Here is a 16,347-nt window from a genome sequence, read left to right on the forward strand (position 1 = left end):
TAACTGTCACTACTTTCCGCTCCGAGGCCAAAAAAGGGGGGAAGCTTTCGCTTTCTACCAGCGTTGGCGTGGCCATTTCGTATGGTGCGCTTTCGCGTCGTCTGCTACACTGCCGCTCAATGTGTTTCCCACCCGCTCCCGCATGATGGCGCCACATCCTCGCGCAAAAGGCGGATTAATTGCCTACTTACAAAACATGTTTTGTTGCTTAAAGAAAAAAAGAACAACTCTAAAATGATTCTCTCTGTTATTGTCTCTTCATGCCACTTCCTTTTTAAGTTGTTTTTTTTTTTTAAATCTTGTGGAAGTATCTCTTAAGCATGAGGGCAACGTGGCTACGAATACAAACTAGATTAATTTCATGAAAAAATGAAAACCTTGCATGAACACGGCATCGTCTTCTGCTGTTTCTGTCTCTTAAAAGGCAATAGATGAGAAATGTGTGCGGCAGTCAAGCACTGCAAAACCACACACTCCGCGCCTCAACTTTTTGCCACCGCTGCCTCGTATTTTGTGGTGCACACTGCTGCGAATGTTCAGTCATTTCTTCCCTCTTCCCTTCCCTATTTCTTGCTGCACTTTTACTCCATTTTACTTTCTGAACGGACTGCACCGCTTCCTTTCCATGTTTGTAAAAAGTTTTACTTTTTTTTTCCAATGTGGTGCATGCTTTCCCTCACGGCTTCAAGGCCAATGTGAAGTTGGCTTCTCCTGAGCAGCACCAAGCCTAGTGGTAAGAACATTTAAAAAGCACTCTGTGTTACCTTAAAGAAATGCGCGCATGCACGCACGCGCACGCACGCACACGCACGTATGTGCACGTGCGCACACACACACACACACATTTGCCTTGCGATTCTAGGTAGCATGCAAGCGGCGATGTCATTCCAGCCGCTCTTTACTATAACTGATTTTTACCACAAATGTTTTCAATATAAAGGGGAAACGATGCCCAGTCGTCGATGGAAGATGAACTGGGACTTCAGTTTTACTTTATTATATCCGAGTGTCTACTATATCTGAATTTGCCCTAGCGGGGTTGTACTGTAGCTGTGTAATGTCTTTACCGTTCATAGAGAGTGAATTACAAGCACCATGCTTCAATTTTTTTTCTTTCACTATGCTAACTAACTGTTTGCATTTAGCCCTTGAGGTGCAGTGGCATGCTGAACAGCATTTAAGCAATGGCTTTTACAGAACAGCTATGACATCCATTTCCCAGGATGACTAATGTGTGGCTTCGTTCTGTGATTGGTGGCCACTACGATGTGGCGGACACATTCTGCACGCAATTCGCACTGCTTTCGTCGTCTACAGGTGGAGTGTGCACTAGAGATCATGGGGGAGGAGAAGTGCTTGATTGGGGATTGCACCTAGCAAGTGTGCCACCTCTCATTCCCTTTAATCTTTGCTGTCATCAAGTGAGCTCATTCGGCTATGTGCGGTGTGAACACTCGGCACTGCACGTAGCCGGAAGGTGAGAGCTCGAAGATGTGGTGGTACCAAGGAGGTCATATATAAAACTTCTGGAGTCGAAGTGGCACCCAAAAAGTGGTGACGCTGTCATCTGCTATCTTGGGAAGGGCAGAAATAGCGTACTGCCGAAGGTTCGCTTGATACTAAACATCACATATGTGGCACGAAACTGTTTCATGTTTGCTTGGAAATTCTCAAGCTCTTGTACCTCACACAAAGAGACAATTTCCAGCAAACGTTTCTTCAAAGTGACAATTTTGGGCATTTAAGCCCTATATATAGTTGTGGCTGTGGGAAACAAAATTATTAAAAAGCAGGTGTTCCGCGCACTGCTTTGCCTGGCTATTCTTCACACACAAACAAGCCTGGAAATAAGGTTGAATGAACTACGAAGCTAAGTAATTTTTCTCTATTTCCAGTTAAAGTTCATTACAAAATCATCAACTTCGAATTCTTACTTTTTTAAGGATTTTTGAATGGGAATATTTTCCATACTTGTGGCACTACTGTAAAAACTTGGAAAAAATGTCTTCTAGCTCCTCAGGATAATAAAGTAAAAACACATATTTTAATTACTACAATTCCAATTGTTAGTGATTCATTCATCTGTATTTTCGGAATTATTTTGGCCAAGTGTTATTGTAAGTGCACTGACGGACCAACAAATATTTCAATAAAATTCTATACGGCCAAGCAAATCCGGAAAATTTTAGTAGAACTGCCCCAAATTGAGCTAGTTCAGACCTGTTTATTGAGAGGGGAAATTGGCAATGCATAGGAGGCAATGCCTTATTGCATTTTTTTTACAGTTACCAAATTATTTTGGATGGGGAGAATGAGACGGGGGGGGGAGTTTGTCAAAAAAAGGTTACCCCATTATTAACTAGCAAAAATAAATAAGGCAAGTAAGAAAACAACTTGTTTAGCAAAAAAACCTCAAGAAATCAATCCCAAATGCCACCAGAATCATTCAATCCCTCCCTGAAAACGGAGCCAACTGCAAACCGAACTAATTATGCAATCAGCTACGCATAACCAGACAGATACATAGGAGATTTATTAAATACACAAAATGATAAGATCAAACACTTCGATTTAAGTAGCAACGGGAGGAGTTGTATTCATATATGATGAATAGAGCAATGTACTAGACGCACAAAACGTAATTAGCAAAAGTTATAGGGGGTGAGTGGTTCTCCACCTTAAGTGCCGCAACCTGTAAAACCTCATTGATATGTTTTCTTTTTTTAAAAGTGCAAAAAGAATTAAAAATAAACGTATTATCCTGGAAAGCGTATCATTCAAACTGCCTGGTCTTGAAAAACATTAACTGCTGAATGAGGTACAAAGTCATTAGAATTGAGACTTTCATTGCATAAAAGTGTAGATTAGCATTTATAGACAACAAGAATGAGAGTATGGACTTTATTAGCCCTCCAAGAATTCAGTTCATATCCTAAGTGCCGAAGAGAACTACAAATCCGGTTCGTAAACGGCAATGACTAACAAAGATCACTTCCTTGGTTGATTCCATGTGCTTCGCTCTTTTACAAAAATGACACGTAGAGAAGCCATCACAATGGCTTACAGCGGCCGCGTTTTTGCTCATGCTGCACCCCCAGACCCAGCCGGCTCGTATGGAAGCGAATAATTTAGTTCTCGAATGGTTCACTCCTATGCTTCTATGGTATTGCAAAGAAGCCATCAAATTTTCCCTCACAAAGTCACGTTTTCGCACGACACGTCACCTTGTATGTTGCCGCGCTGGTTTTCTTTGATGCGTCGCCCCTTTGCACCTAGGCACTGCAGGAAAGCAACTGTGGCGGATGAGCGTTGCTGTTCAGTTTTTCATGTCGCTAGAGCTCGTTTCAAATGTCCGGTTGATCGCAAAACGTATTATATGACCCCAGTTTGTTGAATTTCTGAACATAGTAACTGGAAAATCGTGCTACCCGGGAACATACTAACCGAGAAAAAAATATTGTAACTGTATGGGAAATTTTTTTACTGCCCGCGATTTTGAGCACATGAAACGGGAAATTGTCTGAACCAGGACAGCATCGATGAGGTTCTGCTACAATTTCATCACCAGCCTTGACTATATGCTATGAGACTGCGTCGTTTGTGGCACAAAGATGGCTTAGTTTGGTTTGCACGATTTAATGCCACAAGGCGGCTCAGGCTATGAGAGACGCCGTAATGGAGGACTCCGAAAATTTCAACCACCTGGGGTTCTTTAACGTGCACTGACATCGCACAGCACACGAGTGCCTTGGTTTTCGCCTCCACCGAAAAGCGGCTGCCGAGGTCGCGATTCGATCTCGCATCATTGGGAACAGTAGCCGAGCACCGTAACCACTGCGCCACCCCGGCGGGACCAGATGCAGAGAGAGTATCCACCATGCTTTTCATTTAGCCTCCGAGTTGAGATCCAGCCTCTGCGCCACCATTAATTTTTTTCCCATTCAATCAAGTAATTAGCACCGTGTTTTAAAAATGGTTCACAGGTGTTACTTCGGAGCTTCTCTAATAATGCACTGCTTAGGATGACTCACGCATGTATGGGTGCTCTCAGCTGACAAATGTGCACCAACCGGCAGTGATGACTTGGGTTCAGAGGGGTCAGGAAGCATGGCTTCCTCCATGTCTTGCAGCTCCTGTCCGCACTGCGCCTGAATCGTGCTTGTAACCTGTGAAAACCAGAACAATTTTTTTTCTTGTGGCATTCACTTTGCTTTCATTCACATGCATGCAATAGAGAAGGAGACCCCATACAAAAAAATTTTAAAGTAAGCTTTCCAAAAATCTGGCCACGGCTAGTTAGCACCCATCGTGTTGACTGTTTATTGGCCACGTACCTCGACGCTGTTTTCCTAAAATATGGACTGTTTCGCCAGGTTTTCTGTTTCGCAAAGGGAACTTGCTTTACTGAAGTTGCGCAGAGCTTAAACAGGCCCGTGGATACATTAAGACGGATTTAGTACAGAGTACATGGAAGCCAGCATGTCACAAAATCAATCGTCTGCTTCCTTCTAGTTTGAATATAAGCAGTCTTTCCTTAGAGTAAATTTGTTATGCTCTATGCTTTCCTAAGTTTATGAAACTTTTATACATATTAAGCTTAGCACGAGGTGCATTATAACTGCCACCATTGTGCTGCCTCTGTTTCAACTAAAGCAGCCCCGAGAGAGTGTACACGGATCTCGTAGCATGCTCCTGCTTCGTGTGCTTCTCACTGTCACTTAATCAAATTGCATCAACCCACATTTTTGGAAGAAATATCAATAGCCACCTGTGCAGCAAAAATCAGTGTTCTGCTAAATCTGATGGCAGAACATCCGAGGCAGCAGTTTTGGAGCAATATTGCATTTTGGAGCAGAATGGAGCAAATGGAGCAAATGGAGCAGCACTTCCATACTTGCATTTGCAATCACACAATATGCGTAGATATTGGACTCACAGGCACTTCAGAATAGTAAGCTGTGATACATCATTACCACAAGCCTGGTTGCAACTGCCCTCGATGCTTTCACTGCATTACCGATATTATCACAATTGTTTCGAGTGCACCAAACTAACTGACAGCAAGAACACAAGAAAATAAAGCTTAATAGATGCAGCTTAGTGACCGTAACAGTGCAGCACCATTGCAGTTGTGCAGCACGGTAGTATCTTGTGTAGCACGGTAAGAAAATGGAAGTATCCCCAGTAATATGAAAGTATGTGACAAAGATTAGAGAGAAGGTTGGTTGGTTGGTTGGTTTGTGGGGTTTAACGTCCCAAAGCAACTCAGGCTATGAGAGACGCCGTAGTGGAGGACTCCGGAAATTTCGACCACCTGGGGTTCTTTAACGTGCACTGACATCGCACAGCACACGGGCGCTTTTGCTTTTCGCCTCCACCGAAAAGCGGCCGCCGAGGCCGGGATTCGATCCCGCGTCCTTGGGAACAGTAGTCGAGCGCCGTAACCACTGCGCCACCCCGGCGGGGTGGAGCGCGCAGGAGAGAAAGTTGGGCACGGGGGGAATATAGATTGGTGATATGCTGGAAACTGAAACTCGTTACAGCATAATAGCTGTTTTACTGAACACAGCACTCAGTTGCAGTACAATATTATGTGGTTCCAATCTACACCCTGAGAGGACAAGTAATAAAATAATCTAGAAGCATCACAATCATCCCTTGAAGTTCAAAATTACAGTCTGCCTTCAAAAGATACCGAGCATCACCCTTTAAAAGTAGGGTGTACCTACAAGCCACACTTCTGAAAATTATTTCCACTACATACACACAGTGCTGTTAGATCCCTAAGTTGAAATGTACAGGACAAAGCAGAAGACACCAAGGACCAATTTGTAGATAATTTTCACCTGAAAATCAGCAAGCTAATGTTAATCCACTATTAACGAGAGCTTTCAATTCATACGTTTTTGCAACTACTGCGAAGACTGTCTCATGTCGCACACATCACAGACTGCCCTCAATGGCAGGGTCAGAAAATCTGTTCCAGAGTGTATTGGGAAAAACCACTTGAGGAAAAGGGGTAGGTATGGTTACTGCTGCAAGAAATGAATATTCGTCTGGTTTGGCTTATGGAGTTTAATGTCCCAAAGCGACTGAGGCCATGAGAGATGGCGTAGCGGAGGGCTCCGGAATTTTCAACCACTTGGGGTTCATTAATGTGCACTGACATCACACAACACACGGGCGCCTAGCTTTCCGCCTCCAACAAAAAGCGGCTGCCGCGGCCGGGATTCCATTCCGCATCCTTGAACAAAGCAGTCGAGCGCCCTAACCATTGCACCACTACAATGGGGCGCATAAATATAAAAAGAGGAAAATAAAATCTGGCTGAAGGTAAAGTATGTATGAACTTGGAGGACATCTGTTCTTTTTAGGGAAAAATGAGTTACAGAGTTCCGGCTAAATGGCCAAGCAATCTCGTCGGCTCGGTATGTTTGTAAAGGCCTTGCTGCACCACCTGCTATGTTGGCTAGCCACTAAAGCCACAGCTGTGTCACTCAAAACATTGCAACCTTGGGAAGAGAAGTAGCAACAGTTGCTTTTCAAGGTATTGCTGAGAAGGTGCCATTCTCTCTTTCTTTCCTTCAGCTACTAAATACTCGCCTGAGTAGAGGCATTAAAGCAGAAGAGAAATGAAGCAGTGCATGTCCTGTACCTATTGAATCAATTTAAGGAATGCTTAAGACTTAAACGGAGAAAATTATGGGGGTGCTTTATTATCATTACGCACTGACAATGCATTAGCACTGCAGTTCCTTGCGTAATTGCTTTTATTGCGATATAGTGTTAAAGGCCCCGTTCACCAGAAAATCCGGCATCGGTGTTATTGGAGCCAATGTTGGCACCGCTGTCATGAGCGAGAAATCCCTAGCATGGCGCTGGCAGGCGGTTGCTGGCAGTTGACACAGCCGTGCGCTAACTGGACGTAGGGTTGCCTGACGTTACCTTTGGCAGGAGCTGCCAACTCGTGCCTCTCCTTTCATACGGGAGCGTGATATCCGAATCAGCCTGCCAGGATCCTTGCATTCATGTTACACCTAGGCCAAGCAAACATGTTCATGTGGCTTGGTTGATGTAAGGCTTAATATGTGGGCTGGTAGCCTACACTATTGTGTCATACCCTTAAAGGCAGAGCTCAAGTGTCCCTCATAACTTTTCTTATTCTCTTCATATTTGTGGCACGTTGGGTTCAATGTCCGAAGCAACTCGGGCTACGAGAGATGTCGTAGCGGACGGTTTCGGACTGATTTCTACTGCCTAGGGATTTTTAGTATGCATTGACATTGCTCAGTGTGCACAGCCGACCATTTTAATCTTACATACAGAGTCCACCCAAGCAGTCCGAGCCTTACAGAGTATAGCTAATACCTCTGACATCATCAAAGATATCTGCAATATTGTGCAAACATTTCCTTGCCCTGTGCGTATGGTGTGGGCTCCCCACACTATGCACAGTTTCGCAGAAACTGATGATGAGTCCTGTTCCCAGAGGGTGGCATATCTTCTGCCTATGTTAAAGTTGTCCGCAGGAGATGTCATAGTGCCTGCGAAAAAATTTCTTTGCCGCTCCATGCGTGCTTTAATTCCACCGTGTGGATCAAACCTTCCTGGCGGTTTAACTCGCCGTGATGGGGTGGCACTGAGAAGAATCTGCGTGGGTGCTGCATTAATGCCTGCTATCAAATCTTCCTGAACCACCCAGACTTCTCCCCTGAACTGCCCTTTCTGCCCAGCTTCTGGTACGGAGGCCACACGCGACCACTTCCTTACAACTTGACCTAGTCTTCGCGTGGCCCGCAAGGTACACCTTAGAAGCCACGCTTACCACCCTCCCAGACCGCCTAACACAAGAGTATGGACACATGGGCAACACCACCAAAAAGAAGAAAAAGAAGAAGAGCTTCCAAAAGCATATTCATATTTAAAATTGTAGGAACTGCATAACTGCTTTAAACATGCCTTTTGAGCTTTTGAAAATGCTCCTCAAAGAAAAAGTACTATGAAACAGAACTAAATCATGCTGGAAATAATGTTTATAAAAAAAAGAGAAGTTACTAATGGCTTCCTTAACAGAAGAAACTAAAAAGCTACCATTTATACTATTATTTCAGGAAAGAAACGTACAATGCCCCTGCAGACATTGCTAATGCACTTAGTGAATCATTTGATTTACTTTCAGGTAATATGAATATCGCAACTACCCAAACATTACAACGATTCCCTGATAGCAGTTATCTTTTTCCTGTGTCTCCTGATGAGATCTGCAAAATAATATGCAACCTAAATTAAGTCAGTCCAGGCCTGGATAATATGCAATCGTCTCATATAAAGTTCAGTGAACATCTTAATTGCAATGTCTTCGCTCATATTGCTAACGTGGTGTTCAAATGAGGCATTTTTCCTATTGCGTTGGAGAAGGTTAAGCTTGTTCCAGTTTTCAAAAAAGGAGATAAGCATAACGTTTCTAATTACTGCCCCACTGCCATTCAGCGAAATTATCGAGAAGATTATTGCTGTTAGACTAAGCAGCTATTTATTGAAATTTCACATTCTTTTTTCTAACCAGTTTGGTTTGGAATGGAATTCTCACTTGAATTAACTGTGATCTCTCTCACTGATCAAATTAGATCCTTCATAGATGCGGGTAACATTGTTGGTGCATTATTCATTGACCTCTCTAAAGCATTTGATTCACTCAGCCATGCTATTTTATTCGATCAACTTGATGCCATCGGAATATCTGCACCAGCACTTAAACTGAACAAAAGCTACTTATTCGATAGAAAACAAGCTTTATTCATATCAAGGACATATTCACAATTCAAGACTACAAACATCAAAGTTCCGCAAGGTTCGCTCCTTGGTCCTCTCTTGTTTTTATTACAGTCAACAACCAAATTTTCGAACATGCCTGATATTCCGGACGTCTTCACGGCACCGCCACGAGCCCCATAGAATCAATGTATAAGGGCATCTGAAATTTCGGATGCTCGAACCTCCCGCCGTCCAATTTTTTTGGACTTTTTGACGCGACAGAAGGTCTGAAACCACAACTGCGTCATACAAAGCTGCCATTTTGGCTATCTCGCAGTCTCTGTATCACCGTTTTGAACTAGCCATATCTAGCCGTCAAATACCAATTTGGTCTGGCCACGCTGGCTATGTCCACCAGCACCCGCCTCTTCCGGAGTTTCCGGAAGCGGCGTCAGCACCGCGGTGCCGTTTCAGCATTTCGTCTTTTTGTTGCGCAGACCCACCGCAGGCCACACGGTGTTTGGCTAGCCTGGTGTGTGGTTGTGCTCTGCGACACGAGGCCTTGGCTAGGTCTAGGTTTTATGATGCTCACCAGTAAACTCCACTGTTCACAACATGAGGATCTCACTTGTCCACGATGGCTCCCACTTTGTTCTCGTCGTCCTCGCCGATGGCATCGAAGTACGGAAAAAAGTGCTGTTGGTTAACGATGGAGAAGAAAGCCACCATTATGTGCAGAACTAACCGACGAGGAAATAGTTCGTCAGGTTGTGGCGGATTCGGAAGACTCAGATGTTGAAAATGAGGAGACTGCGCCGTCTACGAGCGCCGAGTTGACACGAGCAATGTTCACGCTTTCATCGGTCTACGGTGCCGACATGACCCTTGCTTAGATTGAGGCGAATATGATCGCATGCAAGCGGATGCCGTCCAAACAACGATCGACAATTTCTTCAAGACACTGCAGTAATAACACCGGCTGCCCTGACGACACATGCATAATAAACCAGCTGTCGGCTACATACACTTTTTGAACGGCTCTTTTTCATGCTTTGGTGTTTCAGACGCCTGATACTTCGTCTTTGATCCTTTTGATCCGCGAAATATTTGTAAAATGGCACGTCTTTTACATGCATTCATTTTTTTCGAACTGCCTGAATTTTCGGATGCTTTTGCGTTCCCTAGAGGGTCCGAAAAATCTGTCGTTGACTGCATATTAATGGACTTCCTATGTGCCTTAATAATCCCAACTGTTTCCTTCATGCAGACGACACGACCATCTAAACACCAAATTCACATATAAACAAGCTGGTAGAAAAACTGAATGTTTATGCAGAGAATATACTGAAGTGGTGCCGGAAAAATTTGCTGTCCATTAATGCTTCAAATCCAGTTTTATAGTTTTCAGCTCACCTCATAAAATTATTTTCGAAACTCATCTGTTAGCATTGGCTCAAACTCAACCATTGCTTCTGACCCCGTGTCCTTTCTAGGAGTGGAACGTGATAAACATCTTAACTTTCTGAGTCACATCACTTCCATCTTGTGCAAAATGGCTAATGGCATTAGAGTTGTAATTAAAGTTTGCCCGTATTTTGATATTCCCACACTCATTTCTCTTTATTGCTCGTTCATCGACACCAAATTCAGTATTGCATCTCCTCTTGGGGAAACACGTAGCCTTCACATTTATCCTCCCTTCAAGTTATCCAAAATCAAAGCTATATGCATTATTACTTAGTCACCGCACAAAAAATGCCCTTCATCTGCTCCACTCCCGCAGTATTAATTCTGTGCCTAATATAATCAACTACCGTTTACGCACTCTAATTTATAAATTTGTTAAAGAGTTATTTCCATTTTCCCTAATCACTAATGACAAAATACCACATCGCAGCGTCACAAGTTTCGCCAATAGCAATAATTTCTTACTGCCTAAACCAAACAGTAATTATGAAAATCGAACAGCTCGATCCTCCGGTACCACTCTTTGGTATTCGTTACCACTTGCTGTGGAAGAATCATTAAGATTTATGCCTTTAAATCCGCTCTTCATCAGTTTTTACTATTACCCTAATAGCATTTAGCAAGGCATTGAGATCGCCACTTGAGCCTCACCTGAGCCTGCAACGCGTTGCCTGAGGCGGGCTTTGGCTTCACCTTGCCCAGGAACCGGTGGATGGGCAAATAGAAAGGCCAACTGGGCATATTCAACTCTGTCGCTCCTTGCTTTGTCCATTTCCTGCATAATACAATTGGAACAAAAATCAGATGGACAAGATTGAGGTAAAGACATTGGAAACAAAACGGTGACTCATCACCATGACTGCCATATACATATACACATGTACACGACACTTATACCATGTGGCCATATTTTAATGATAATAATTGGTTCACAGGAAGGAAAAGGCGCAGTATCTGTCACACTTACTCTGTGGACACCTGAACCGCACTGTAAGGGAAGGGATGAAGGTGGGAGTGAAAGTGGAAAGAGAGAAAGGGGAGCCGTAGTGGAGGGCTACGAAGTAATGTCGACCACCTGGGGATCTTTAACGTGCGCTGACATCGCACAGCACACGGACGCCACTTCGTTTCGCCTCCATCGAAACGCAGCCGCCGAGGTCGGGTTCGAACCCGGGAACTCCGGCACAGTAGTCGGGCGCCTTACCACTGCACCACCCCGGCGGGGCTGGCCATATCATACAGCTCATTATTTAGTTCTAGTGAACCAATTCATAGATAGCAGGAGCAGAAACTGCCTATTAAATCTAGACTCCAGTTAGAAAAAATACAAAAAAAAGTCCAGTGGCAACTCCTGGCAGCGACCACGTCGCACAACTTACTGACCAAGCAATGCCTGACTATGTCACCAAAAGTATGCTCATGATTTTTCACTCACATGGCTGATTCTAATGCCGACAGTCCTGGTTTTTTACTGAATGGGAACTTTATTGCTGTCGGGCTAAAAAGCAACCAGCGGAGAGTCAAATAAATCGCCACAGCAGTCGTCAAGTACACCTGTGGGCAAGGCAAAATGATGTGATGTGCTATTAGTTGATGATGGCTATGTTCGTAGTTTCAAAAGCGTTCGGGAATTTGGAATGCCTTCACAATGCTCCTTCAACTGGTGACATGGTGACCCCAGGCTTTTTCAGCTGCCAAAAAATGGAAGTAGAAACCTCACATGTGTTCTTTCTGTGCGTTCTTTCAATTTATACGGCTATCCTACGGTTTCGCTACTTGACTCGGAATTCGTTACTGCGCGGCTTGAATATGGGCCATGGATGACCAACTGGTGGCCTATGATGGGATGAACATGTTAAAGGCCCGTGATCCTATCCTACAAATGGTAAGAAATCAAAAAAAGTGATGCGGAGAAAATATACCCCAAAAATTTCTCATTCACTGTTCTGCAATTGAACAGTTAGAAACAGAAAAAAGAATAGTATGTGCCTTTTTGCTGAAAGGATACATCAGGGCAATTAGGTACAAAACAGTGGAAGCTTCTGGTCAATATAATCTGCTGCAAATATTTGAGTGCCCCAAAAGTTCATTTAACAGGAAATTTGACACTCGGGATACGTAAACTGCAGACTACTGCAACCAAGCGTGAAATATTTATTGCTCAACAGTAGGACGTCATATCTGCAAAGCTACAAAGACAAGAAATTTTAGCCTATTAATAAAATGAAATAATTTATTTCACCACATGTAAGGTAGGCACTCCTGAGAAAAAAACCGGCTCAGTACAGCTTGACAGGGCTCAAGATATCCCATCAAGGTAGAGCCGTGTCAACATACAAAAGCCAGAGAGAATAAAAATAAAACAACAAAAGTGACACGTTCATACATGAGGATATGCAATGCATATAGAACACGTAGCTTTATAAGAAATTGGTGCTGGGACAGTGACGTATGTAAGTAGGTATTCGAATGTGCTTGTTATTCGATCCATATTCATATTCGAAAGATTGATATGTGAAATATTCTGAATGTTTGAAAATTACTGAACACACCACATAATTTTCTAATTCCCCCCACCGTGCGCTTCACTGCGACACTTAACCGCATGGATTGCGCAGTGAAGTATCCTCAAAATGCAATGGAGACGTTTTGTGACGAGGGACATTCCTGACAGTGTGTGTGAAGCGAGGCACTCGACAAAACCGAGAAAAAATGTTACTCTCACTTCGGTTTCACCTCGAATGCAGACAACCATCGCGCAGGTGTTGATCAAACAAAATTACTGCGATGCAAATGGTTTTTGGCAGTTCTTTCAGGGCCATTCAATAAGTTGAGCATTTGGTTAATTCAGACATTTTTTTCTGTCCCTTTGAAGGCCAGATTAATGAGTTTATTGTAGTCAGCACCATTGTGGCAGCTCCATTCTGCCTCATGCAAATCCTTCCTGTACAAAAATGAAAAAAAGAGGGTATACGGAATACTGCACAAAATGTATACTGGATTGAAATTTTCAGTAAAGTATACACTTCTGTTCAACCCTAGTTTAATTTTAGTTGTGAACACCATGTGAATTCTGAAATAAACAAGACCAGCCTTTGCTATATTTTATATCTCCCATTTTCTTTTACTCAACAGACACTCAATATTCAAAGTCATTTTTCCTCTATATTCATATTCAACTCATATTCAAAAATGTCAATATTTGCACATGCCTACAAATTAATCATGTTCAAAAGTAGTACATACTTGTAAATATATTGATGTATACATGCAAGAGTAAAAAAGGAGAAAAAGAACTAGCTTATCTGCAAAGAAAAGCTCAACGATTAGGCCATATCTAAGATGCAACAGAATCAACAACTGCATTTCAGCAACCTATCATTTGTGGCAATATACAAGTATTCAGTGTGATTAGGTGCTAAGAAACTGCGGGCTCGATTAGTTCAATGTAGGCTCAGTATAAGATGTGTGTCTATTTAGAACTGACAAGTGATCATGTTTTAGTGATTGATATATATAGAGTAATTCATTCAGAAGAGAGGAATGAGTGTTTCTTGTGGAAACGACAAGTTCGTGATGCTGTAATAATATAATGACAATAAGAAGTCATCAAACATTTTTAAAGAATAAAACATAAAAACTTTGAAAGTCATACAAAGACAATACAGGGATGATAATGTAGTTTGCAAGCAAAAAACTGGTGTTTGAGAGGTATCAATGATTTCCTATGTACCAGATCAGATGATTCTTTATTGAAATGCAAGGATTTTATGCTCGTTAGTATTTTTTTTTAATTCACAAGGCTTTCCATGTAGCATAAGATGGGGTTGTGAATAAGTTAAAGCAGGGTGTGGAGGCTACTGTCATCAGAAAGTGAGCAGGCTCCGCCTCTTATTACTGTCCATAAGACACAAGTTCAGGTTTTCCTCCCTTGTAACCATCAAACCCTCTTATAGTCAATCTGCTCGTTAGGGTCTGCTGTTATGCTCCAGACAATATTAGAGCAGTAAATGTGATCACAAATAATGCCTGATAAAGGTGGGATCTTATTTTTGTTGGGAAGAATGTTAGGCAGCAAGAGATTTTCCCAGCTGCTGCAGAAAATTTTTTGCATATATGTACAACATCAAATCCCAGTTCCAGTTATTATTAAATGGGACTGCACATTTTGAGTGATTCTTATTTCCAATGTTCTAGCCCTCTTTGGTTATAACATGATTATGTTGAAAACTTTTCTAAAAATTATTATTTTAGGTTTACGACTATGGTTCATTTCATTTCATTGTTTACGATGACATACGGATGAGCTTACTGATTGGAAAGGGAGAGAAATTAGCTGGAAAGATGAACATCTGGCCTGCTACTGTGTATGGGGAAGGGGAGAAGAGCGAAGGTCTTTACAGATGATCACATGATGAGAACAGGTACAGAAATGTACAAGATGTCCAAACTACTTACTTACAAAATTAGAAAATGTATCTTAATTACTAATTAGTTAATTGCAAAATAAACAATAGCCTCTGGTGCACCAGATGGCTGACAGATGTATACAAATGGTTCCTCTGGCCAATCTCAATTTTTTTTATTTTTTAACCCTTGGCTAAAGCTAGCTCGGACACTCGGTATACAGGCATATTAGTTTGCATCATGACAGTGAGCTAAAGCGTGTGTTGAGGAAAAAGAACAAAAATGACAGCACTGCCCGCAAAGCTTTCCAACTCTCCAGCCAAGTGCCTAGTACACTAAGCCTCCTGTGAGAAGCCTGCTGTCAAAATGTTGCAAGGAAGCAGCCAACACTAGCCTTTCAAAAGCATATACTGGGCTTATCACTCACTAGTATGTGTTTCACAGTCTCAGTAATGCCACAAGAGTAACATTCTGAGCAGTCAGCCTGTCCAGTTAAATATAAATAGTTGGTGAGAAATCGATGCCTAAACATATTGTATGCAGCATGCATGCACGAGGGCGCAGGATGGGATGTGGAACAAAAAAAAACAACAAACAAACAAATGTCATCGCCAGATCTAGACATTTAAACCGATGTGTCGAGCATCTGGCCGGGCTCAGCATGTTGCCGTCGCACTCCTAATAAAGTTCGAGAGAAGACCAGTGATATCTGTCTAGAGAGAGGCATAGCTGTTCGGACACCATCACCGAGAGTGTTCACTGCTTCAGCCTCAAACCTCGCATTTCCATCCAGCCTTCCAGGGATCCATTTAAACACTCTCCTGACATGAATACAGAACAATCATCAGTGTATATAATAGTTCACTATTATGCCAGGTCTAGGGGCAGGTATGTTAGGAAGGCAATGCACAAACTGCTTGCTGCTAACTATTCTCACCTAGACCAGAAGCACAAGCATGCTAGAAGCTGGGAATTGTGACTCCGTACCTGTACATCTGGGTCATGTTTTCAATTTTGGAATGCACTTGCTTCTTATTCTTCACATAGCCACTGGCACGTAGACCTCGGGAAATCTCCAGGTAGACAGCCCCATTGCGCTTTTGACGCCGTAGGTCATCAAAGTGCTTCTCCCAGAGGTTGATGAGAACCATCGTCTCCGACTCAGACCAGACCACACGGGGAGTCTTTGCATGTGTGCTGACAGTGACTAAGGCCGCTGGAGAGGCAGCTGGAAGTTCGGGCAAGCCGTGCATTGCTTCTGCTGCACGCAAGAAAAATAAACAAATTTTTTTTCTTGAACACTGCTTGTTTACTCAAAATTAACAAAATTCATGAAGAAACCGATGCATAACAACCAGACCTAAATTAATTTTAAATGCAATCTCAACAGACTTGTTTGCATTTGCACCACCAAGGGCATGCATGCCTCGTCCTAGGTATACCAACATTTTTCCTCCTACTGCGGCCACATCCTCATGACGTGAATGATGCTCTTAGAAATCTGGATTTAAGAAGCGCAAAGATGAAAATCAGATGTTGCCAAGCCAAGAATGCAAGGAGAGGGAAGTACAGTGTAGTCAAACTTAGCAATCGCTTCCTTTGTTTTCAGGCTTCTGTGAGGACCATCATAGTTGCCTGTGTCGGCGGCGTGAAGAAAAAAAAGAGCTGGTACAAAGAACACGTGCACACCTTTGTTCATCGGTGACCCAAAGCCATACA

General features: G+C 42.8%; 1 protein-coding gene across 3 annotated transcripts in view; it reads right to left on the minus strand.

The window, feature by feature from the left end:
* The window catches only part of LOC146185923 (uncharacterized), a 61,271-nt gene that overhangs the window by 18,797 nt on the left and 26,127 nt on the right, over positions 1-16,347 (minus strand). For 2 of the 3 annotated variants that reach the window (XM_084606855.1, XM_084606857.1), the window contains exons 2-4: positions 15,616-15,889; positions 10,873-10,996; positions 4,032-4,166 (exon numbers count right to left, since the gene is read on the minus strand). In XM_084606855.1, the coding sequence (XP_084462981.1) occupies positions 4,032-4,166; positions 10,873-10,996; positions 15,616-15,889 (533 nt within the window). The remainder of the gene's footprint in view (positions 1-4,031; positions 4,167-10,872; positions 10,997-15,615; positions 15,890-16,347) is intronic. The other variant, XM_084606856.1, reaches the window with a different exon arrangement.

The sequence above is a fragment of the Amblyomma maculatum genome, chromosome 6 (assembly GCF_055883805.1).
Source record: "Amblyomma maculatum isolate TAMU_Amacu chromosome 6, ASM5588380v1, whole genome shotgun sequence".
In the NCBI taxonomy this organism is placed as follows: domain Eukaryota; kingdom Metazoa; phylum Arthropoda; class Arachnida; order Ixodida; family Ixodidae; genus Amblyomma; species Amblyomma maculatum.